General features: G+C 40.4%; 1 protein-coding gene across 1 annotated transcript in view; it reads right to left on the bottom strand.

Moving 5' to 3' along the window:
- The window catches only part of LOC141766924 (spondin-1-like), a 191,647-nt gene that overhangs the window by 25,942 nt on the left and 138,622 nt on the right, over window positions 1-27,083 (bottom strand). The window contains exons 7-11 of the mRNA XM_074634131.1: window positions 25,028-25,092; window positions 20,493-20,694; window positions 11,854-11,994; window positions 9,762-9,837; window positions 4,750-4,932 (exon numbers count right to left, since the gene is read on the bottom strand). Of these exons, the coding sequence (XP_074490232.1) occupies window positions 4,750-4,932; window positions 9,762-9,837; window positions 11,854-11,994; window positions 20,493-20,694; window positions 25,028-25,092 (667 nt within the window). The remainder of the gene's footprint in view (window positions 1-4,749; window positions 4,933-9,761; window positions 9,838-11,853; window positions 11,995-20,492; window positions 20,695-25,027; window positions 25,093-27,083) is intronic.

Below are 27,083 nucleotides of genomic sequence, written 5' to 3' on the forward strand. Positions count from 1 at the left end.
AGCATTAATAGTTGATCCACATAATCTCATGTTTCAGTGAATTAATTAGGGTATCCAATCACCAGTGTTTACACTGTGTGATTAGGGATTCGTATTTTGTGACACATCCTCTTGATGTAACCACATCAACTTCAGATACGTGTGGGCTTCACCGTCTTTCACAGTCAGCTCCTGGCTCTGGATTTCTTCTGTAATCACAGAGCTGCCACCCGTTTCCTTCTGTTTTACCTGTTTCTTCACACACACACACACACACACACACACACACACTGTATAATCCTTCACAACAATAATAACGCCAATAGTCGTGCATTGGCAATTTTGGCTTACATTTCTGGTTAAAATAATTCCACTACGCCGTGAAATATAACCGAGGCATCAGCTTTGTGTTTTTTCCACCACAGATTCCATCAGTCTAAACCATAATGAAGCGACCACAGTCACTGAGTCTGTTATAGTCACGACGAGATAAATGCTTAATCTGCTTATTAGTTTAAGGGTTCACTGATCACCCCTCTCATTGATAGGAAATGAAGGGACTACAGCAATATAAATGCAAGCTTTGTTTTTAATGCATATTTGTGTGATGAAGGGCTGCATTAGACGATAATCCCAGCATGTGTTTATATTTATGCATAGAATAGAGTTTGGAGGTAAAAAAAATCTGTAGTTTATAACATATATTTTAGAGTTCAACGAGTTCTGAAGTGTACCAAAAAACAAAGTGTGATTTAGTGTTTGCGTGTATGTACATAGTGGGGCTGGGACGATTTGAAATTGTCAAGATAGTATTGTGATTAAATATTGCGAATTATGCAATTTTGGGGAAGACCATGGGGAAAAAGATGAATCATACACTTCTATGGACTTTTGCTTTTGAAAAATATCTAAATGAATCCAGTAAAAATGTTTGATTTTCAGCATGTATGTAGTCAGAGATGTTCTGAAGTCAAATATATCAGGATCATTGGCAGGAATTATTTATTAAATTTTTCCAGCAACCCCAAAATCAAAGAATAAAGACATTTCCCTCACAGATTAGTTATTTTTAATTTATAAGGGACATGTAATGTTTTATTCTTCTGGTGAATATGATCCAATCAATCTTTTTTCCATAGATGTATTTTGTATATACAGTTCCCTTTGTTAACACCTTATTTTGAAAAGTGGACATAGTCCCACGTGTCTACTTCCTCTAACTTCTCCAAGGTGGTCTCTAGCTCTCCCGTCAGCTCCGTTCTTTATCCATCCATGGTCAGCTCCATCGGGGCCGTTTCAATGCAGAGAACATAAATGTCAGTATCTGGGTGCTCTACAGTTGTAGCGTCGGCCAATTTGACCACGGAGGTGAGAATGACGGCCGGCTCGACTGCACGTTACCGCGATACGATAACGTTTCCTGTCCGTGACAGAGTTAGCATGCAGCTTAAAGCCTCGGACACACCAGGAATGTCAGGAGCGCGTGGTGGCTGCGTGATTCACGCGTCGGGGTTCACACCAGCTACATTTCAGCTGCGTGTCAGCTGCGTTTCTGCTGCTGCAGCTGCTGTTGTCAGCTCTTTCTTTCTACATAGAGTTTGCCTTTCAATGGCCATTTCATTTCATTATAAATATAATTTATATTTATTTTAGACCAAGAAAGGTTAAGAAGCGTGTGGTAATTTGTAAATAATAGTAATAATCCACAATTAAAACTCCATACTATATTCATTCATGGAGCTCTCCAAGTCACTGCATGTTCCACAGCACCGACTGCTCATATTTCAGAATAAAAGCCTTGTGTTAACAAATTAAAGCATTGTGTCCATAGAAAAAATGCTTGAGGGCTTTTATTTTGAAATGAAAGCAGGAAGTGTTGATTTAAAAACAAGTCTTTACTTTTTTTCATCTCCGTAACATATTCTACAGATAGACTTCGAAACTGTATTAATCTTGCTGCCATGATGTCAATATACAGTCAATAGATCACCTTCACTGTCCGTGACATATTCTACAGATGTCTAGACATGTAAACTGTAGTAATGTTGCTGATATGATGTCAATATACGGTCAATAGATCACTTGTGGGGGGGTCACTGTCTGTTGCTGCTGTGAGACGCACGCGGAACGCGTCAAAAATAGGCGAGACGCAGCTGAGTGACATGCGGTGCAGTGTGGCTGCTCTAACCTGTTAACACAGACGGTGAAAGATGGCCACGCGCTGCTGACGTTCCTGGAGTGTCCTGGCTGTTAGCCATGTCTAGCTCTTCCTGTCCTGCAATGTGTGAAATCTAAAGTGTTTCCATCCTTTACTAGATGTGTAGTGATTACTACCTCGGATTTAACATGTGAGGGTGCAGGTCGTATCCAAGCAGACCCTCCGTCGGTTTCTGCTTTCACGTTTCGGCTCGCTGCGGTTTGTTTTGGTAGTGGTTAGAAGGGAACCAGCAAACTGGGGAAACTCGCGAGATGGTTAAGGATAATAATAATATTAATTTGAATAGTCACGGTAAGATCACACATCAGATTTTGCAATTTGCGGGCTCCCTTCTAGAAATGACCGTTTCTTTTTGTGACGGATACGGAACGGATATGACGTCATGTTATTCTGATTACAACAATAAAAGCGATAACTTCCTTCTACCTCTGCATACACTCAAATTAAGCAAATACTGTATATCAATTCTGGCATTAAAAAAAATCTATTTCAAAATCGTAAAAAATAAATCACGATACATTAGTGAAATCATTTTTTCCCCACCCCTAATACATAGTATGTCCACATAGAAAGTTGGATGGGTGCGCGTTAGTGGTGAGTGGTCCATTAAGGGTGCTGCTTATCCTGAAATTCCAATTGTGAAATAGATATTTTAACGATTTTTTACATTTTTTGTTATTGTTGTGTAGTGTGTGTATATAAATGTCAGTTGGAAGACTCACATAAATCATATATTGTTACAGTAACGTGTAATGACTGTCTCCAGTCTTTGTCTACGTGCCGAAGGACGTACTTTTCTCAGGGACGACAGCAGTTTGTGTGTAATATGTTTGGATTTTCCTGATGGCCCCTCTTTGATTGACACCGCACGCCGAAATTCACTGGGCGGAAAATGTTATGCCCGGATTGGGCGATTTGTTTGGACCTTTAAAATGAACAAAATTTAGGATGAAATTGCTGTCAGTTTTTTCCAATATCGTGCAGCCCTAATCCATCCTGTTTAAAACATCAATGTCTGAACCAAATTTCATACCAATCCATTCAATAGTTGTAATTCAATTTGGACCAAAATGGTGGTCAGGCTGCCGGTGCCATCCCTAGACCACCACCATAAGCGTGGCTAAAAAGTAGCTCAAGTGTTACTCATTAACCATATTTATATTTCCACTATGTTCTGCAGTATTTTTAATTAAGTATTTCTGCTTTTGCTGACAGCAGCTAGCAGTCACTTTGGTAGCTGCTGGACTAATTCAATATCCACTTGTAACAAATGGCATGCTCCAGGTTTTCAAGAGTGTTAATGTTCTTTAGTGAGAAAAAGCTTCCCTTTATGGCCCTGTTCAGACGGAATTAAAGAGCAGTTAAATTCAATGTAATGAGGGAATTAAAGAATTATCTGCTCTCCAACTCTGGCTGTGTTACTGGAAGTGCTTAGACACAACCAAATAAATGGTATTTATTGAAAGAAAACTGGCTGACGATGCTTTTTCTCTTCCAAATCCTCCATTATTTATATATACATGATTCTATAAATGAGCTTCTTCCCAGTACAAGCACAGCTGACCACTTACATAGCAACTACAGTGAAGTGCCTTGCTCAAGGACTTATCTACCTATATTTTCCCATTAGGTGTAGGGATTCACAACCGTGGTCCCTCACTCTCCAACCTAACTTCTCATAAGGCCACTGTTACATCTGTTAGGAGTGGGGGAAAAAATGCATCCCCCTATGTATTGTGATTTTTTTTTTTACGATTTTGAAATATTTTTTTAATGATATAATCAATATATTTAATTAATTTGAGTCTATGTGGAGGTAAAAGGAAGTTACAGCTTTTATTGTTGTAGTCTGAGTAACGTGACGTCATATCCGTTCCGTATCCGTCAACCAAAACAAACCGCAGCGAGCAGAAACACAAAAGTAGAAACTTTGGAGGGTCAGCGTGGGTTTGTGTTCTCTGCATTGAAACGGCCCCGATGGAGCTGACCATGGATGGATAAAGAGAACGGAGCTGACGGGAGAGCTAGAGACGTCCGATTTTCAAAATAAGGTGTTAACAAAGGGAACTGTATATATAAAATACATATATGGAAATACGATTGATTGGGTTATATACACCAGAAGTAAAACACATTACATGTCCCTAAAAATATATTAGAAAGAAAATACCAATAATTTGTGACGGAAATGTCTTTCTGGGTTGCTGGAATTTTTTTTAGAAATAATTCCTGACAAGGACTGATAGATTTGACTTCAGAACATCTCTGACTACATACATGCTGAAAATCAAACATTTTTACCGTATTAATTTAGATATTTTCCAAAGTAAATGTCCCTAGAAGTATATGATTCAACTTTTTTCCCATGGTTTAGTGTTAAAAAAGTTAACAATAATCACAATAAATTGTAATATTGAATCACAATACTCGTAGAATCGCAATACTTAAAAATCATAATACATATCGAATCGGCACCCAAGTATCCTGATAGTATGGAATCAGGAGATAGGTGTATCGTCCCAGCCTTAATATCTGTGTGTGTGTGTTTTTACCCTCCATCCTGCATCCCGGTCCCATGCAGGGCTGGAAATCTTGAGTGTGGGGACACGGCACGCTGAGGTCCAGCTGGGCCTTCAGCATCCTCTGCCTCATCCTGCGGCCTTTTTCACACGTAGCGCTGCTACAGGCCGACCAGGGAGACCAGCCGGAGTAGATGCACGTCTCTGGTGTGTCATCTGAGAGAGAAACGCACAGGGAGGCATTTTAAAATCAGCTCATTCAGTGATTGACTGGGATCACATGGTCACCAACGATAACCATGTGAGTTAAAATTCCTTTTCTATATAAAGACCTACTAAACATTGCTAAGTGAAGAGACTGTGTTTTCTCATATAGGTAAATTCAATGAAAACTACATTTACCATAATGCTTTGCTTTCTTGTTTATTTTGTTTTCCTGGGTAATGAGCCAATGTACTTTCAGTTTTCTTGAGTGATGTAATCTCAGCCAATCAGTTTTGTCTTGGGTGCTGTACTCTAAGCAAATCAGTAAACACCTGAGAGGTGAGGAAAAGAAAACTCGGGGAAAAAAGAAACAGGAGAATGAAGTTGGAGCTGACGAAGACACGTGTGGGCGGAAAGCTGTGTGTATCGTTGTGCGGTCAAAACCAAGTTAAACGTTGAGTTGTATAATAAGAATAATCGGCACAGGTATTATCTTGCAGTTAATTCTCACATAAGTTGCGGTTCTGTTACTCGGTTTTCTGCCAGCTTAAAGTGAAAGTACAGCAAGCTTAGCCACGTTTTGTTGTTTTCTGTTACTTGAAAAAGTGTGTAAGTGCAGGCTTGGACTATCAAATGTGGAAGTTTATGCCCGAACTGACTGACAGTCAGCTATAAACGGCGGGACGACGATTAGCTGGAGCCAACTTGCTAATTAGTAAGGAAAGACTCAGCGCGAGGGACCTGCGTGTTTTCATGGACAATTGCTGTTGAACTGTGTATTGTGTTTTTGTGAGTAACTGGAGACTTTTCTATCGAACACTCAACTGTTGCGTTCACTAAGGAATCGCTTTCATTACATGTGCACCAACGTATAGACCAACGTTTCTAAATCCAAGCGCTTGGTAATATTCTGAGTTCTTTTATCAGAGACTGAACTCTTACTTGCCAACTCTGTATTTGTTTGATTTTGGTTAACTAGCCCATGTGTTATTGATAACATTGCCTGTGAATGGTTTTATTGAAGTGGCTGGTTAATTTACACACCTTGGTTATTTCTATTTTCCTGTGAAGAGAAAAAGGGAACTCGTCATTTTAGTTACTGAGTTAAAGGAGACTTACTTGAATTGTTTTGTGTTTCAAGTATTATACTGGTGTTGATATACGGTATTTGCTCATTACTGAGGAAGAAAGACAGAAGGTTTGTTTGGAACATAAATCAAACATTTTGAGAGTAACGATAACAAAAAGAAAAGACAAGTATTTCAATAAATAAATATATATTTTGTTATTCCGTTAACGTTGTTTCCCTGAGCATTTTATTATCACAAGGTTTACATTCTTATTAGGTTCACTTACTTTTCTGGGGAATACAAATGTAACTCATAGTGTATGAGTGTAGTAGTTCCACAGTGGAGGCACCATGCTATTATTCATTGGTTATTTACTCTAGGTTGTAACTGTATACATTCTGTGGTTATTATTGACCATCATTATCTTGTGTTTTCATCCTTGCTTATCTTTATGCTCAAGCCTGAACTGATAACATCTACAGGTAATGGAAGATTTTAGCCAGCTCACCATCAACCGCTAAGAACTCACGATCCTGTTTCAAATTGAAATGATAGCCCAGTCTCATATCAAGCACATCCTAGATACTGCTGTTTAAAGCATATTATAGTCAAGAGAGGGTTACATCTATTTCATCCACTACAGCCACTGAACTGATCTGTCACAGTGAGATAAGAGTTGGGGGACCGGGCTGCCACAGATTATTTAACATTGTATCCAAAGGTGATTACTGCAGGTATTGGACCACAAGAGGCCACAGAGTGACATCTGAGGGGGAGCGTAAGGATGGAGTTGGAGAGAAAGAGACGATTTGTGAATGTCTTGCCCAATTATCAGTGGTAGCAGAGCTACAAGAAGTATAGCAGGGGTACTGGCTTCAATTAAAAGTGCTCTCTCGGGGGTTCAGAGAGGCACAGGAAATGAGAGGAGAGGCGAGAGAGAATATACCGTCAGGCCTCAGGGACAAACCTGAGTGGGTCCAATTGTCTGGGATAACTTGTAATGACAGAGGAGAATGAGGGAACAAAGGATGTGGAGACGCAGGGAGGGAAATAAAAGGAGAGTTGGGCTGATGTAAGTGAAAGCCGTGAAGCTCCGGGCGGACGAAGGGGACCGCAAACGTCTCCGTAGTGTCATCTCAAACAGACGAAGAGGGGAAACGAGGGAGAAAGAGAGGACAGGTGGAGTAAGGGAGGAAGAAAAAAGGAGGAGGGAAAGAAGCAAATGGTCTATGACTGACTGAGGAAGACATTTATTAGGCGGCGGGAGGTTCTTGTTAAGAATTCTGCAACGTGGGCAAAATCCTGCACCCTACCCAATGCCACTAAAAATAAGCACAAAGCATCCAAGTGCAACACAAACACCATCATGCACTGACTGGTCTGTCTTTTTTAGCTGTTAACGAGGATGTAAGGAACCAGCCCAGTCGTTAACGAGGATGTAAGGAACCAGCCCAGTCTTTAACGAGGATGTAAGGAACCAGCCCAGTCCTTAACGAGGATGTAAGGGACCAGCCCAGTCGTTAACGAGGATGTAAGGAACCAGCCCAGCCTTTAACAAGGATGTAAGGAACCGGCCCAGTCCTTAACGAGGACGTAAGGAACCGGCCCAGTCGTTACCGAGGACGTAAGGAACCGGCTCAGTCATTACCGAGGACGTAAGGAACCGGCCCAGTCCTTAACGAGGACGTAAGGAACCGGCTCAGTCCTTAACGAGGACGTAAGGAACAGGCTCAGTCGTTACCGAGGACGTAATGATCCGGGCCAGTCCTTAACGAGGACGTAAGGAACCAGCCCAGTCATTAACTAGGACGTAAGGAGCAAGCCTAGTCGCCAGGAAAAAATGTTTGGCATTTTTTGCAAACCAAGGACACGTTAAATGTCGATGTTTTTGCATTCGGTCAGAGCAAGTTACGTAGTTTAAATAGCAAAAAGAAACACACTGGGCGGGCAGGAGGGGAGGTGGATGGATCCAACAAACACAAGACTTTCATCCAGGAGACCGATGTTTGAGTCTCGTGCGTCACGCTACAATCAGCTGTTAGTTCGTGTCCCATGTTGACAACGTCCAGTTTCATTTTCACCAGTTTTGGGGCAAGTTATAGTCAAGTCAGCACACTGACACACTAACAGCTGTTGTTGCCTGTTGGGTTTCAGTTTGTCATGTTATGATTGGAGCATATTTCTTTTGCTAAATGCAGTACCTGTGAGGGTTTCTGGACAATATCTGTCATTGTTTTGTGTTGTTAAATGATTTACAATAATAAATATATACACTTGCATAAAGCAAGTGTATATTTTTAGCATTTTGAGGAGATAGAAAATGTGTGATTAATTTGCGATTAATCATGATTAACTATGGCCAATCATGTGATTAATCCGGATAAAATATTAATCAATTGACATTCCTATAAAAAACATGAACATGAATTTTTTCTTATGAAATGTATTTGCTCATACAAATTAGTTGTATATTAATCTAATTTTTAAGGTGACAGGGATGCAGAATTCCTAAATACTTTTGTTCCATTGTGGTCCCTCTATATTTATCCCCCAACCGACACACATATCACAGCAAAAATGTGCGAGAGAAAGTGAGACAGAAAGAGAGAACTATACAGAAAGAAACTGTATCTTCTTCCATTGTGGTTATATACTACATTACAGATATAACTCTCAGGTAGCGGCCGCAAACAGATTTCAAATGCAGTCCTGCTGAAATACCATTGTCCAAAGTGACAGGATCTGAGATGCATCCTAGAATATAAAGTATGTTTGATAGAGACAGGACTTGCTCTGCAGCAGTGTGGTGCCCCCCCCCCTCTGTTTCTGACTACCTGACCTGAGCCCATCTGAGACTCTACATAAACCAGCTGTGTCTGTAATGAGCTATGTGTGTGTGTCCTGGAGCGTCACAAGACACTGAATCCCCACAGTATCTGCTCAGTCTGTAAGTGGATAGTTAAAGTGAATGTTTTGCAAACACGGAGTGAATTGAAGAGTTCAAAGAACAGAAAGGAATGCAATAACATATAATGGCAGGGTCTGAATAAAACACTCCATCAAGCCCTTAAAGCTTCAGTAGGCAACAAGTTTTTCGCATCATTGGGCAAAAATCCCATAATAACCTTTCAGCATAGTGTAATTCAAGTGTTCTGAGAGAAAACTAGACTTCTGCTCCTCCTCATGGCTCTGTTTTCAGGCTTTAGAAATCTAGCCCGTGACGGGAGACTTTGACCAATCACAGGTCATTTCAGAGAGAGAGAGCGTTCCTATTGGCTGTGCTCCGGCTGGTGGGCGGTGCTTGGTATTTCCTCAGCAGATCTCAACATGGCTGCCGGGTCACAAACTTTCTAATTTTACAGATAAACAGTACAATACAAGATGATTCTGAAAACATTTGAGGGGAGAAATAGGCATTACAGTTAAATAATATTGATTCATATTTGATCAGCGCTGCCTAGTTTGAGTTTGCAAGTGACTGACAGCCGGAGCTGGACGGCAGACTCCAGATCAGCTCCGATTGGTTGTTTTTTTCTCCGGTCTGTGAAATCTTGCAGATGCTGGTAGGAGCACCGGAGGACACCGGAGGATACATGATTTTTCTCAGATTGCCAGTCTCATGCACTACTGCCAGGATATAGTGACCGTTTTATAAAAATAACTTTTTTTAATCGTATTTGCTCCATTTCTACCCACTGCTGCTTTAAAGATAACCCGTTGTCTTCTTTGGTAAAAAGTGTTTGAGTGTGTGTGTGTGTGCATTTACTCTACCTTCCTCCTTCTCCTCTTGTCCAATATCAGCAACGATGTCATCTATGGTGTCTGGGACCACATTACACTGCTCCCCCTGCACAACACAAGGAAAACTGGTGTCACACACTAACACACACACAAAATGTATCCAAAGCTTCTTACAAAATGAAACAATCTTTGAGCATGAAACTTTGACTATTATTACAATGTGATCGTATATAGATCATCAATTGGCTGTGTGTGTGTCAATGGTAGTCCATGTGTTTTGTGTGTTCTGTCAACATAGTTACAGTTAGGCTGAACAATTTGAGGAAATGATCCACTGTAATTGCAGTTTTTCTGGTGCCATGTCATTGTTCCATTATTCTGAAATCCCAATCGTCCAAAAAATTTCCCATTGGACTGAAGGCCAGTTGGTCGGACAGCCAGTTATCCCCTTGTTCTGAAGGCCCATTGCCCCGAAAATACAAACTCTCCAAGCACCACACAAAGCACATGGCTAATTATTATGCAGAATGACATCATTGGACCAATGGCAATATTGTTTTTCCTACCATGGCGAAGGCATTAGGTGACCTACCCTACTCTGCTTCTGGTTGGCTTGCCCTGATATTCTTACCCTAAACTTAAGCAACGTATTCTTATACAACGGTTCGTATGATATCTTCCTCCATTTATGTTGGTTTTCCTACGAATGTCCAGCAAGACGTGTTATTTTCCATTCGTTACATTCATACAGTCTTTTAAAAATAAACTTCCGTCTTCACAGGACACAACTTCCTTTGGTTTATGTAACAAAACTACCTACTAAGGCTTAGGAAAAGATCAAATTGGTTAGGATTCTGCAACAAAACTACTTAGATAGGTTTAGGAAAAGACAAGCCCAACCAAAGAAGGCAGTGAGTAATAAGAACAGAGTGGTGGGTCATGCCTTCACCGGTAGGAAAACAAAATCGTGTTGGTCGGATGATGTCATTCTGCATAATAATTAGCCATGTACTTCTGTTTGTTACACAAGAGTGTATATTGTCGGAGCAATGGGCCTTCGGAATAATGGGTGTTTGTTATCGGGACAACGTGCTATTGGACAAATGAACTTTCGGTCCAATGGGACATATTTCGGACTATTGGGGTTTCAGAACAATCGGCAGTCCCTGTTGTTCTGACCAATATTACGATTGCAAATTAATTTGCTATTATTTTCTATGAGTGAACATCCAGGCCTGTATTTGTGGTCTACATAGTTTAACAACAGCATCACAAAGTAATATTGTGTCAACATGAATACAATTAGATACCTCAATGCAGGTGCTTGTTGTTGAGGTCCTGCAAGATTTATTTTAATTACTTTAAACATTACGTACGTAACTTAAATTACATTGCAAACATTCTTATTTTAAGCTATACCATGATCTTTTAGGAGACAGGGTTGGTAAATGTCATATCCTTTTTATAGAAAAGCAACTATATTGCTTACATTTAGCAATATATTACATTAGTAGTATAATTGAAATTACCCAATAATAATAATCATGAGTTGACATGAGTTTCATGTAGCTTGGCATCTATATTAAATAGCTATTAGTTACAGCTGAGTATATTTTCTGGTAACAGTTTTCATGTAAGTTATAATTAAAATTGAAGTACTTGAACATTGCAATTTCAATATAAAATTGTAATATAAAAGCCCAAATTTGCTCAAAGTTTTTTATTACAAGGGCGTTTGTCTTTTTACTAACAATATTGTGTTGGAGCTGTACTTCTTTTCATTGTCAGATATTCCCCCCCACATATTTAAGAATTTGAGTGAATATTCTATGACAGACTAATACAGGAATGATAAAGTTATCAAAGTGATGCTTCTGTGGTTTTTCAAAACTGTAAAAGGTTTAGAGTATGTGTAGCCCAGCTAGTTAGAATGCTGCCATCTGTCTCGTGACCATCGTCTTGCGGGTCTGAGTGGTCTCTCGAGAGTCTCCCTGTGGCAGCATGGTTACATGTTTGAAAGTTTGGGAAAAAGCTAGTACTGTACAGGGCCTTTTAGTCAAGAAACATTCTAAATACTGTACATGCATACCTACTGCAGCTACTTTTACATATTACATTGTACCTTTCTAGCGATGCGTTCCACCACCACCCTGGCTACAGGGGTAATTGCCCCTCCCTCACGGTCATAGAACGGGCTCTGAGGGTGGTCCAAACTGGTCAAGGGTCGGATCTTCTCCTGAGGAAATGTAGGCTTGTTGGGTGACTGAAAGAAGCCAAAATAAGAGAGCAAGTGAGCAAATTTGACATTAGGTACAGTATTCAAAGGTTAAACTGCTATAATCATTTACTTACACATAGAGCAGACTTCCTCATGCATAGAACAAGACAAAATTATTATTTAAACGGTGCACAACCACTTACTGGCACTAAAACTTAAAACCAGCGAAAGACTAGCAAATATAACTTCTATTAAATCCGCCACTGGTAAATTGTGTACAGACCCAATAGAAATCAATGATAACTTTAAGGCCTTCTACTCATCTCTATATACATCAGAGATAAATTACGACAGTCGATTCTGCGCTAGCTTTTTAAACCCACTGCAGCTTCCGCAGTTTTCTCAGGAGGATTGTGTTGTTCTTGATGCCCCTTTATCTTTACCTGAACTCCATAAAGCTCTCCTGTCAATGAACAAAGGCAAGTCACCAGGCTTAGACGGGTTACCTCCAGAATTCTATTTAGCCTTCTGGCCCCAAGTAGGACCTCCCTTACGGGATATGATTCTTTCTGCAATTTCTAAGGGTTCATTTTGCAAAAATAATAACATAGCCATTATCTCTTTACTTTTAAAAAAAGGCAAGGATCCACAGGATTGCTCAAATTATCGACCACTATCACTACTGAATACTGATATCAAGCTATATGCCAAAGCACTAGCCTCTCGATTGGAACCGCATATGAATTATCTCATTCATGAGGATCAGACAGGCTTTATCAAAAACTGCCTTGCCTCAGACAATCTACGCCGTCTTCTTCATATCATTGAGTTTTCTAATAACACTGACTGTTCAACAGCTATCCTTTCTCTCGATGCGGAGAAGGCTTTTGATCGCCTTGAGTGGCATTTTCTATGGTCAGTGCTACGCCGCATGGGCTTTGGTAATCATTTCATTACTATGATTCAAGTTCTTTACTCAAATCCCACTGCTATGGTATTGACGGGGAACATCTTTTCTAAACAATTCCTTGTATCTCGTAGCTCCCGCCAGGGCTGCCCTCTTTCTCCTTTGTTATTTGCCCTCTCTCTGGAACCTGTGGCCCAGGCTGTCCGACAATCAGTTAGCCATGAACCTATCAATATGCATAAAACCAAGCACTTTATTTCCCTATATGCCGATGATATATTACTATTTATTCAGGATGTCTCTCGGTCTCTTACCCATCTGCTAAATATATTCAATAATTTTAGCCAGATCTCGGGATATAAAGTTAACTGGGCTAAATCTGCTTTACTCCCACTCAATGCTTCAGCAAGACAGCTGACCTCCATATCCAATATTCCGGTGGTTCAGAACATCAAATACTTAGGAGTGTCAATCTTCCCTTCAATTGCAAACATTATAAAAAACAACTACAACGTACTTGTGACAGAGATTGAAGCAGATTTACAAAGATGGAAAAACCTCCCATTATCATTCCATTCTCGCATCTCCACTATTAAAATGAATGTCCTCCCAAGAATCAACTTTCTCAGCTCAATGGTACCTTTACAACCACCTAAAGACCACTGGAAAAAAATTTATTCTTTAATGTTGAGGTTTATATGGGGGAATAAAAAGTCAAGACTGAAACTATTAACTCTCCAAAGGCCAAAAGATGATGGGGGCCTCGGTGTACCTAACTTCCAGTGGTATCATTGGTCGTTCGTACTGCATCCAGTCTCCAAATGGTTAAATCTTGCTTCTCGGGTGTCTTGGAGGCCAATGGAAGAGAACATGGTGCACCCTCACAGGTTACAAGACCTGATATACTCCAACATTCCACTCAAACAATCAAAAGAGAAATTTGGCTCAATTATAACCGAAGTAATCTCTACCTGGCGTCTTGCCGAAAAGCACTGTAAAATTTTGTCTAACTGGTATCTTCACTCTCCCATTTTTAATAATGTTGACCTCCGTTTGGGTAGCCAACCAATTTCGTTTTCTCAATGGAGCAGTAAAGGGGTGCACACTCTTGGTGACATCTATGATCCTCAGGGCCTACAAGCATTCCAAGACATCCAGAAACATTTTAATTTACCTGGCTCATCATTCTTTTTCTATCTTCAACTCCGCACAGCGATGCGCACTTATGGTGTGCCTTGGAACATATCTCTTCCCATACATGCATTTCACACAGCTCTTACCAGCCCTAGTGGACTGGTCTCGAAAATATACTCTATCTTACATAAGGCCTCATGTAAGCCACTAACTATTGACAGACTGTGGAAGACGGACCTCTCTCCAAATAACTCCAACCTAAATTGGAAACTAATCTGGCAGAACATCCAACTATCTTCCAGGAACCCCAACCATCAAGTTATACATTTCAATTTCATACACAGAACATATTTCACCCCCCACATATTGCATAAATTTAAAGCTTTACCATCACCAAACTGCACCTTATGCAATCAAAATGCATTAGGTACTTTTTTCCATATGGTTTGGGGGTGTCCAAGGGTTGCAGAGTTCTGGAAAAAGGTTGCAGAGATGCTATCAAACATATTGTCAAATACAATTCCTTATTCACCTGAAGTCCTGTTACTTAATGACAGCTCCAACCTGGAACTCTGTGTTAAGCAGAGACGTCTCTGGTTAGCTGGCCTTACAGCTGCAAAACGACTAATAGCTTGCAGATGGAAAGCTCCACATTCTGTCAATATACAAAGATGGCTTCTTGACTTCTTAGATATAGCAGGTATGGAACACTGGGCTGCAAACATGCATTTGGCAAAAAGAGAAAATATATCACATTGGAAACAAGCAATCACTACAATTAAATCCTTCATATAATTGTTCTCCGTGTCCCAAAGGTCTAGGGTGGGTGGGATGGGAGGGAACCAAAAGGGAGGGATTTGGGGGTGGGGGGAGGGGGGCGCAGAAGTTTTTATTTAAATGACTTTTTGTTGTTGTTTGTTGTTATTTTCCTTTTTCCTGTTTGTTTGTTTGTTTGTTTTTTTTATTTTCTTTTTTCTGTAGCTGCTTGCCAATTCTGTATTGATTAGTACATGGACATTTGTGATTATATATATATTTTTTTTACTCTATTGGTGATCTATCAATTTGTAACCCCACCCTATATAATTTTGTTTAAATACCAATAAAAAATTGATCACAAAAAAAAAAGAAGTGGTGTTTATATTTGAAGATTTTCTTGCTGAACAAAAATGTAAGTATTATAAACGTGTGTTTGCCACAGAGCTTATTTTCAGCAATAACCCCAAACCCAATGGAACAATCCCATTGGCTTTTTGTTGAGGGAACCAAGCGATGCTAACTTCCTGGTTGGCCTTCAAAAATGCATCATCCCTGGAGCACTCTATAAACCAACTTTATGCTACATGCCCAGCACCCAACAGCAGACAGATGAAGTTAGCGGAACATTTAGCTGAGAGAGATATTTCCCATTGGAGATCAAAACAAATCTAAAGTTATTGAGTAACTCAAACACGACTCCAGATGAATGCTAATGTTTCTCCATGTCTGTGTGTTTTCTAACACAGTCGTCATAGCAGCTTTATACTGTAAGGTGATAATATGTCAAAGCTGTGTTCACAGCTGGTTGCGTTGCAGCTTCAAGTATCTTATATATAAAAGACTTGATGCCTCTGGAACACTTTGAGCCCCCAGTGACCCTCCTGGAAAGAGACTGTATATTAATCACCATAAGTAGATTTCTCTGAGTTTAGCAATGTGAATCTAAAGGTGAATTCATTCTGACAGCTCTAACAATCAGGGGAAAATGGACGTGTGTGAATAAGATGCTAGATAGATCAGGTCACAATTTGAAGGGGAACTATTCCCACCCTCCCACATTAGCATTGTGCAAATCATGGATTTGGTGTTGGAATGGTTGGTGTCCTAGAGGAAAACATCTGCTCTTGTACTGTGTACTGGGCATCAAATACGCCTGAGGGAAGGCAATCTGAGCCTTCCACTGAGCAACGGTAAGAGTAATCAAAGTTAAACAGCGCAAATTTAAGACGTGGGAATTCTTTCTGGGACAAGAATACTAATCCAAAAGCAGCATATAGTGTCTGCATGTCTGTGAAACAGGCTTTTAAAAAGACAACAACATGATTTCTCTTGAGGGAATGAACAGTAGAGTGGCAGTAATTTACGCATGCAAACTAGAAAAAGTTATAACACCACAATAGCTGCATTGATTTTATACCCCAGTCTGACCAAAAAAGGTGAGGTAGGTAGGTGTCCCTACAGACAGAGACGCTTCTCCCATAAGCCATCTGGTTCTGTTTGATCTCACTATGCATCATTTATAACCATTTTAACATCCCTTTAATAAGAGCTCCATGGCGTTGTTTTCAGGTTTGTATGTGTGTCCATGTATTGTAAAAAAAAAACTCTACAGAGAGAAAAGATAAAATCAGGTGATGAATATGAATCATTCTCTTTGTTCTTACAGGTTAACTCAGTGTTGTTTCAAACCAACTTTGGATTTAACATATGCCTAAGCACTGAATAAGACAAAAGGAAGGTACATCCTCATCTATAGTGCTGTAACAACAATGTGGAGGATTTTTGAAGTTCACTAAAAGTTTCTTCTCTAAATTTTTGGTTCAAAGATCTTGCGTGGCATGAGACCAAACAGAAGACATCCATCCACTTGTTGGAGGCAATTGCAAACTACAAAATTGACTTGTAATGCCTGCAAACAAAAACAGAGAAACTTTCAACTTTTTGCTTTGTGAAAAATGTAACAAGCGGAGAGTCTGGAAGACGTGTACAACCACGTCTCTGTCTGTAGGTGGCAGTGATTTAATGTCTGCTGTGCAGTAGGATGCAGACATTATCTGATGGTAAAAAAAATACACATTGTGTTTTCAGGGGAACACTTCCCTGAATATTATCACCTTGGAGAATGTAGTTTAAAAGATTTTCCTGAACCAAGGGAAAGGTAATGTCCAAGCAGTGCAGAATTACATAGTTGTGACTCTCTACATTTTATACAAAGATTGATTAACATAAAACATATGAAACAACAGCTCACAAATCGCCCATTTACCTCAATCTGGAGGGGGAACAAATACTGCTGCTGGTTTTGAATATGTTCAGTACCATGTTAACTGCCTTAATAATTGTCCCTATGATCACAACATCTTCTCCAAGAAGAAGAAGAAGAAGAAGAAGAAGAAGAAGAAGAAGAAGAAGAAGAAGAAGAAGAAACCTTTATTCGTCATATACATACAGGTAAATACATGAAATTTGACATCTGCATTTAACCCATCCTAAGTATTTTAGGAGCAGTGGGCTGCTGTAAACGCCCGGGAAGCAACTTAATTCTGACTAGTCATAATTCCAGTTCAAGATATCTTAAATTCCCCTCAATTCAAGATATCTCCATTTTCCTTTTTAGATATCTTAAATTAAATTTTGACTAGTTAGAATGACGATGTAGATATCTCTAACTGGAACTATGACTAGTCAAAATGATGTTGTAGATATCTCAAACTAGAGTTAGGGACAGTAATAATGTAATTGTAGATATTTATTATTAAGTTATAGATATCTTCAAATTAATTTTGATTAGAGATATCTCATTTGGCGATATCTTTAACTTACATTCTGCCTAGTCAAAACGTAATTACAGATATCTTGAATTAGAGTTTAGAATTAGAGTTTAGACTAGGCGAAATGACTTTGCAGATATCTGTAATTAGGTCAGAAGCAATACATAAACATAATATGGCACTAGGCTGGAACCGTATGGTTTTATAAAATGTGTCTGTAGACAATAAACCTACAACACGCTGTAAATTTCTAGCACAACTCTCTAGTGAACAAAGCTCTCGTTCGCAACAAATTCCTTGATGATGAGCTCCTTCTATTTCATGGTATTTTATATCTCACCCATAAGAGTCCCTGGCCACCCGTCTCACAGCCGGCTGAACATAGACCAACAGTATGTGTCCAGCTCGGGGGACTAAAGGCTTGTTTTGATTCAAATGAGCTTGTAGCTTGTTGTCTACCTCAACTGGCTCACTAGAAAGAGCCGTCGTTATTGAGCCGGGTCCAAGTTTGAATATGCGAATAATTTTCCAACTTCCCCGAGCTATCCAAGTTAGCAAAAGCTTCTGCTAACACTGTTCAAATGCTTTGTTGGGCCAATATCCAATGGGAAGACTTGCATGAGCAACGTCATGCACAACAATTCTGACTAGTCATAATGACGTTTGAAATATCTGCAGCTATTATTTGGGATAGTCAAAACTGAATTTAGGATCTTTGACGAGTCGAGTGTCGTTTTCAGTGACGTCATTGCATCTCTAACTGTCGTTTTGACTAGTCAGAATGATGTTATAGATATCTTGAATAAAAATTCGGACTAGTCACAATGTAATTACAACTAGTCAAAATGCTGTTGTTGATATCCCCAATGTTAATTCTGGATAGTCACGCTTAGCTATTAAATGTTAAAACGGCTTGCCATAAAGGAGACCAAGATAAAAGGTTAAAAATAGAAGAACAGACCCGTCCACATTTAAAAGGTAACAGAAGCCCAATTGAAAAAGGTCTGGTTTTATGTTAGAGACGTTTTTGAAAGGTATTTTACCGCCTCCTTTAAGCTCCTTGCTTATTCATGAGGAATCTATAAATAAACTGTTGTAGTCTCCATACAGTGGGTGAATATGGATGAGCACCTTTCATTCCAAGGATGTAGAAAACTAAAGAAGTACTTTGTCACAGTAACAGACAGGCGGATGTTAAGTGTGCTGTGAAGGTTTGAAATAAATGTTGCTCGCTGCCAACAGCTACCAACTGTCAGCTTTCACTATAACAACAGCTTCATCTCTAACAATTAGACTACATCAGCACACCTTAAGACACAGTAAACATACTGTTGGTTTCTAATACACAGTATGGTACAGTATTCAGTAATGTAACACATTGGCATTTTGGAGTTCTTTCACTCTTCTTTCACCACAAAAGTGTGGTCAACTCAACAGAACTAGATGTGGTTGGAGGTTTGTAGCTAGTTATAGCATCCGGTCAGCTAAATAGCACATTTGTATGCTGTACAAACATCTTACTCTAGCTAACATTAGTTTGCTAACATTAGTTAATAAGAGTTGATACATTATATACATTAATGTATCTAATTTATTATTTTGTTTTTAGGAAACATATTAACAACAGTCAGTAGATAGCTAACAAAAATGGAGGTTAATTGGGCTGACAATTGTCAAGCTAGTAATATAACAATACTTTTTTGGTTAACATTATTATCTTCTTCTTTTGGTGCACTGGCCCACCAGCGGCGCATGCAGATGTGGCGGCCAGTGGCTCCCACGAACTTCGCTACTTTTTTGTTTTAATGTATTGTCTTTTTATCTTTATCACTGTATGGCTTGTGCAAGAGATACACTCATCAACGTCAGAGAGGTTAGTGCAGGGAATGGATTAAGTGCAGCGGACCATGAGAGGATCACTGCCCACGGTATCTTCCGACCACCCAGCCAGACCAGCCGGAAAAAGACAAAGACAAGCAAGAGACAAATATTTTTTTGGGGCCATTTGAATTGCGCCATGAATCGCTCATATGATGTTTGTCAATTTAAAACATAATTTTGCAAGTCATGAAAGTCACAGTTTGTTGTTAAACTGTTGAAGTATCAGACTGTGAAAAAACTTAATTAGAAAGACGTAACTCCCAAAAGTCACGTAAGTAACGTCTCTCTCGCTGAAGCTACGATGCCTGTGTGTTTTGTACTGGGATGTACTCACACGATCGACTGACCTTGCTCGTTCTTTCTCTTCCTGGCTGATAAAAAGACAAGTGGTCACTGGATAAAACACATCTGGTAAGATAACGTTACATCTGTGCATGGAACATAGCTAAGTTAGCTAGCTGGCTAGCGTTGGTGACGTTTAATTGTGTGAGACAAGATTTAGTTCATACAAAACTAAATGATACTACGACAAACCTACTGCGACTTTCTCGACTTGCAAAATTGTGTTTTAAATTGACAAACATCATATGGGTGATTCATGAGGCAATTCAAACAGGATCAAAAAAATATTTGTCTCTCGCCGTTGACTGCCGTACATCATTTTTAAGAAATAAGGTCCAACGAAGTCCACCAGAAAGGGGAGGGACTTTGTCTCTCTATAAGGGTTGTTTCAGGTTTAGCTAGGGAAACACATATTCACCAGTGGTTTTGTTGCTGCTGTTTGCATTCTTTATGAATTTAAAAGAAATCTCTACAGGAAAGCACTACTGTTTTGTTTTTGTTTTTCTTGTGTAGCATAAAAGGACTATAACTACATTTCATGGTGTAACCCTGTGTTGTACAATGACAATAAATGAACCTTGAACCTTGACACCCCTCTTTCATCGTCATTACAGCCAATCCTCCAATGGTCCTCCACAATGACAACAGATATAGTAGGTCATGACACAACTGCAAGCCTCTACTGGATGGTACACCTCTAAGGTTTCTCACATACCTTTGAACTAACCAGTGAAATTAGGATAGATTACCTCATATGTGACACCATTGTCAGTGCCTGCATCCCAGGGAATGAGCTCCGTCTCCAGCCTCTGGACCCAGCCACACTCCTTGGTACAGAGGTCCTCTCCTGACAGCCCAACATTCCAGTCTGGGCTGGGCCCGAGCATGGTGAGGAAGGACATCAAGTGACGGGTCCGGTCCACAGAAAACTCTGCTGATGGAGCAGCTCGCCTGGTGACAGAGATGGGTAGAGAAATATATATACTGTATATATTAATAAACAAAGGGCATATCCAGGTTGGGAGAGAGCCATTGCCCCAAGCGAGGGAGTTTAAGTATCTCGGGGTCTTGTTCACGAGTGAGGGTAAAAATGGAACGGGAGATGGACAGGTGGTTCGGTGCGGCGTCTGCACAGCGGGTGCTGTGCCGGACCGTTGTGGTGAAGAGGGAGCTGAACAGGAAGGCAAAGTTCTTGATTTACCAGTCCATCTATGTCCTAACCCTCACCTATGGTCATGAGCATCGGGTAGTGACCGAAAGAATGTGATCGCGTGTACAAGTGGCCAAAATGAGTTTCCTTCGTAGGGTGGCTGGGCTCAGCCTTAGAGAGAGGGTGACGAGCTCAGACATCTGGAGGGAGCTCGGAGTAGAGACGCTGCTCCTTCGCCTCTAAAGGGGCCAGCTGAGGTGGTTCGGGCATCTGATCAGGATGCCTCCTGGACGCCTCCCTTTAGAGGTCTTCTGGGCACGTCCAACTGGTAAGAGGCCCCGGGGTAGACCCAGAACACGCTGGAGAGATTATATACAGTATCTGGTCTGGCCTGGGAACACCTCGGGGTTCCCCAGGAAGAGCTGGAAAACGTTGCTGGGGGAGAGGGCTGCTGGAATTCCCTGCTAAGCCTGCTGCCCCAATGACCCGGCCCCATAAGCGGAAGCAATGGATGGATGGATGGATGGATGGATATCCTTATAATTAAATTCCATTTCAAATATTATTTTAATGAGACAGCCCTCAGTATGTTTTGAACGTAATCATCTCAGGAAAAACATCTGCTAAGACAATTTTTATGTTAATTACTTGCAGAATGACCAGCTCTGATGTCAAGACCTCTGACTCGAGTCACACTCTGCTAATTGCTGGATAATTGAAACTCCGAAATATCCAATTAGTGGAAGAAAATAGCTCATAATGACATATTCTCTCTGAATGTCTAAAATCTACTAAAAATATTCAAAGATAATAATAGGGTAATTTGAAGTTTCTCCATGAAAAGCAGTCCTTGGTATCTTAATTATCACGTCTTAACCAAGACATGAGTGCAAACACAACTATTTTAGAACAACTTGACAACTCTGCATGCAAAATTGAACAAAATTACCTTGTATTTCATGCGTGTGACTGTGTGTGTGCGTGCATGTGCGTGAATGTTCTCATTAGTAAAAATAATAGTGGCACAATATATCGCAAATGACAGACAACGCTAGGAGGGGGGTAATTAAACAGATGTTTGGTGCAAGATACAGCACATTAGTGTGTGTGTGTGTGTGTGTGTGTGTGTGTGTGTCCATGCTCATGCAGTGCTGAGGGCTAGAATTGGGATAGGTTTCTAATTGCTCTTGAACTAATTCCAAAGAGTGCATAGGATGCCAGAGTGCGTGACTATTCAGACAAGTCGGCCTGGCTTTTAAGAGCTGCATAAAGGAAGGAATCATAAAACAATTAGGGATATGTTTTTTTTACATTACAATACAATAGTATCTGGATCTCAACTATATTTAATAGTTCATAGAGTGTGTCAGAACTGGAAAGTTTGTCCAACTTTTAAGTATTTATCCTGCTAATTAAGAATTTGATACTGCTCATAATGACAATGAGGTCTTTGTGATTCATGGAAAGGTCCTTTTATTAAACATTTCTGTAACAAAGAAACACAATACGTGTCTCATATTGTTTCCGTTGATCATGCAGCATGTCCTAGATTATGTAGATGTCGTATTTGTAATATAACGTAATATATGGATCACTGAGCAAGAATTCTGTATATCTTTGTTTACTTCAAACCAAACAGATTATGTTATGCTTTAGAACACAAGAATAATCTTGGCTTGAAGGAAAGCTCGGGCAGCTTCTCAACAGAATTCAAATAACATTGTTTCATGGGCTTCCAAAATATCAACTTTTCATGAACAGAGAAAAGTCAGCATTGTTTTTAGCTTGGCCACCAGACCAAAAAATTTTATAAACCCAACGTTATACAATTTTCTCATCCTACAGAGAAGCATGTAATCCTTCAACTGGAGTTAAAACAGCAGAAACATACAGTATAATGGACTTTGTAATGCACAATCCTGCTGAAAACACGATGAATAAATGATCAAGGCATCCATCAAGAGCTACAGCGTGGATGAAAGGTTCATGATCAACTTGATGTAAAATGTAAAAACCTCCATTGATCAGAGAGAAAGGATTTAAGGTCAAACTGAAATTCAAACTCTCTTTACGTTTTGTGTAAGTAAATACAACAATGATACTGCAGCAGCAACATATTGTTGTGCATATTAGTGGAAACAGTGTCTATGCTTGATGGTCGCATTGACTGTAACGGAACATCAATACAGGACATATTTTAGCATTTTTCAAAAACGCTCACATTACGTTACCAGTAGGGCTGTCAATCGATTAACATATTTAATCACGATTAATCGCATTATGGTCCATAGTTAATCGGGATTAATCGCAAATTAATCACACATTTTGTATCTGTTCAACATGTATCTTAAAGGAACTGTTTGTAAGAATCAGAAATTGGTTGTAACAGCGATACCTGTGGCCGTTAAGACAACGAAAGTCAGCGTCCTGTTGCTCGCGCTCGCCCGTGTGCACACGCAACCTGAATTTGAGCGAGCATCCGTCAAAACAGTGAGGCGACACACGTCAGCTAAAAGCACAATATCACTCTATATTTCAGCTGCTTGGCAGTAATGTTAGCTGACCAGACGAAGGTCTCTCCATGAATCAATGCTGATCCTAGTGTTGGCTTTTCCTGCCTCAGCCTCCCGACCGCGGCCGGAGGGAACAGGGGAGACACCGGAGTTTTGGTCGGAGACAATAACGTTTCTCTCTGCGGAGCCCCGTCACTTCACAAGACACGGGAAACCTCTGTTGGTCTGGAGGAGCTGCAGCAGTTATTTCTGCACAAACATCCACTGTACATTCACTAGATATTCTCAGAGCTAAACTTACTCTTCTGCAGTGTGGAGTGTGCGCGCATGAACGTGAGAGTGGAGTGAAAGCGTGAGAACGAGCGCGGTGTGTGAGTGAAGGCAAGCAGGCAGAGGAGCAGAGTACAGCAGAGACTCTGGTCCTGGAGACCAAAGCTACGGTCTCCTACGCGTCATCCGACCGCGGCCAACACTGTTTAACAGACAGGCTTCACTAGATACAACCAAGAGGTTTTGGTGCTTCACTGTAGTTTGTGTTGGAGTCTGAGTCTGAACAGCATAGCCACACGCGAGCGCGCATGAGACACCGACCCGCAATGATTTATATGTGTAAGAAGTTACAAACAGTCCCTATAAAAGGAAATTTGTCAAGTATTTAATCCTCTTATCAACATGGGAGTGGACAAATATGCTGCTTTATGTAATTGTATGTATATATTTAATATTGTAAATCAATGAACAACACAACACAATGACAGACATTGTCCATAAACCCTCACTGGTACTGCATTTAGCAATATGCTCCAATCATAACATGTCAAACTGCAGCCCAACAGGCAACAACAGCTGTCAGAGTGTCAGTGTGCTGACTTGACTATGACTTGCCCCAAACTGCATGTGATTATCATAAAGTGGGCATGTCTGTAAAGGGGAGACTCGTGGGTACCCATAGAACCAATTTACATTCACATATCTGGAGGTCAGAGGTCAAGGGACCCCTTTGAAAATGTTTTTTCATCGCCAAAATATAGCAAATGTTTGGAGCGTTATTTAACCTCCTTTGCAACAAGCTAGTATGACATGGTTGGTATCGATGGATTTCTTAGGTTTTGTAGTTTCATATGATCCTATCTTCACTCTAGCTCTAAAACTGAGCCCTCTACAACCTAAAAATCGCAAGTTGTGTTAATGCATTAAAGAAATTAAGTACAATAATTTAATTAATTAATAAGCATATCATGTATTTAATTCAATTAAAAAAATTTAATCAATTGACAGCCCTAGACATAACAAACTATTTTAGTGCCTGTCCACAAACACATTGCACCAATCAAATTACAGCACTGACACTTTCAGTTGGACTGCTGAAAAGTAAATCAAACTTAAAATTCTTCTTCTTGGTTATCACAAGTGTGACAAAATACATCAAGCACTAAGGTCGGACATAGAGTACTAATTTCTCAGCAAAAATGGATGTTAGTTTCTGTTCAAGGTCGGCTTTGCTATTTCACAATTTCCTTATTATTATCATTATCTTTATTTAATTTTATTTTAATTCTCAATGACATCTCTCTCAAAAGTACCTTTTCCCTTAGTGAAACTGACACTGAGTGATACTTACAGGTTGAGCGGCTGCCAGGCCGGCCACTGAGCCTTAGTCTTAATGACAGTCAGCACTTCATCTCCCTGCGAAGAGAAAGAGAGAAAAAGAGAGAGAGATACATGAAGCAATTTGTCACTAAATGGATGACTATAAAGGGAGAAAAAAGAGACATTGACAGTGAAAAAGCCAAAATTGACAAATTGACGTGACTGAGGGTGAGTACTCTCATCCAAAGACAGCGTTCCACTTTTGAACGGCTTAAGAGCCTCTTATCAGTCTCTTATCAGGACAAAATGGCTCTGTGCTGTATGATAATAGTCATTCTAGTGCGGAACTGCACTCTGCACAGCACCCGCCACGCTCTATAGTCTCTCTGTAGCCTTACGGCCACTTTATAGACGGCACAACACATTATCCATCATATTACATCATAATACATCGGACGTAATTATTCAGCCAAAAGCGGGAAGACAAATGATGGACTTCATGTGGCGCTGCAGTTGATTAGAATTCAATTGGAGAGTCCATATGTGCCCTTTCTGGTTTAATAAGAGCTTTTATTGTGTTTTCTCCACTTTTCCATTTTTCTTTCTAACACACACACACACACACACACAAACACACACAGCAGCTTCAGGTTGGGATATGCTCCCCCAAAAAATCCTTTTTTTTCTGGTTGACTGAAAGTTCCACAGTCGTCTTGAAAGCCTCCCCTCTTCCCCGGGGCGGTGTGGAGAAAACAAGTGTGTGTGTGTGTGTGTGTGTAAGTATGTGTGTGTGGATGAAAACAAGTTTACAAGTCAGTGCCCATCCTTCTCTTCACAGCAGCCCGGGGCTCTGCGGCCTCTCTGGCCTCACTCCATCCTCTCACAAACACAAACGCATATGCACACAAACACAGATGGACACACATGGACAGGTATATGAATATACAGCCAGAAACATACAAGCTGGCATGGAGTCAAGAAATACAGACAAATACAGTATATAGCAGAACCAATGAAGAATGGGTGAATATGCAGACAGGTAGGGAGGCAGGCAGGAAGGAACAATCCTTTAAAGGGACTGTTTGTAACTTTTAACACGTATAAATCATTCTTTTATTGCAAATAACCTTACCTAAAAAAATAAGACCTTACGTGACTTTTTGTGTTTCCTCTATTAGCCAGTAGACTGCTTTTTATATGAAGGACCCGGGTCGGTGTCCCAGCAGATGTGACGTCATGCGCGCTCACGTGCGTCTACTCTCTTCAGCTCAGCTACAGGAATAGCTCAAGCCCCCAGGAAGTGCGCCGGTCGTTGATCCCGACTTACATAGTGGCCAAACGGCGGTACTGCAACTTCCGTGTCTGTCACGTGATGCCATTGGGCCCAAAAATACTTTTTCCCGTAGACTTACATTGGGAAAGAGACGTCTGTAACTCAGCAGATAATTTTTTTTGAGGTGAATCAACTCCCCAGTATGAACACTCTAATAGCCCTTATTGAAAAAATATGTTTTTAAAGTTGTAAAACGCACTAATAGCCAAATCCAGAGTTATTTCCCTTCCTCCGTTCATGTGAGTGAGGCCCAGACTGAGGCTGGAACGCAAGCCGTGACGACGGCGTGACGTTAGGACCCCTCGACCAAGTCATGTGGCCGAGGGGATGCTACTCTGCCAAGATCCGGGTACTTTTCCAGACGGAAGTCGAGCCATTTAGGCTTCATGAGCCATTGAGCAACTCTCATAGGAATGAATGGGGCCCCGCCTCCAACGCTGTATCCAGTTCTTTTAAAACATCCATGGGATAGCTAACGATAGCTAAGGGTTGGTTAGAAATGGAGTCCGCTAACGCAAACAAACGACCAACCTCAACCACAAATCAGACTCCAACACAAACTCCACGCAAGCACAAGTTATAACTAGTGAAGCCCGTCTTGCAAAACAGAAATGTGAACTACGTCGGAAGGAAAACTAAGAACGTCGGCCGGGCCTTCAATTCATGGAGGGGACCTTCGTTTGGGTTTGGGTATCAAAACGGACCCCGAACTGGCAAATTTCCTATTGGACAGGTAAACTAACGTTACTGCCAG

This window comes from Sebastes fasciatus, chromosome 4 (genome assembly GCF_043250625.1).
Source record: "Sebastes fasciatus isolate fSebFas1 chromosome 4, fSebFas1.pri, whole genome shotgun sequence".
Classification (NCBI taxonomy): Eukaryota; Metazoa; Chordata; class Actinopteri; order Perciformes; family Sebastidae; genus Sebastes; species Sebastes fasciatus.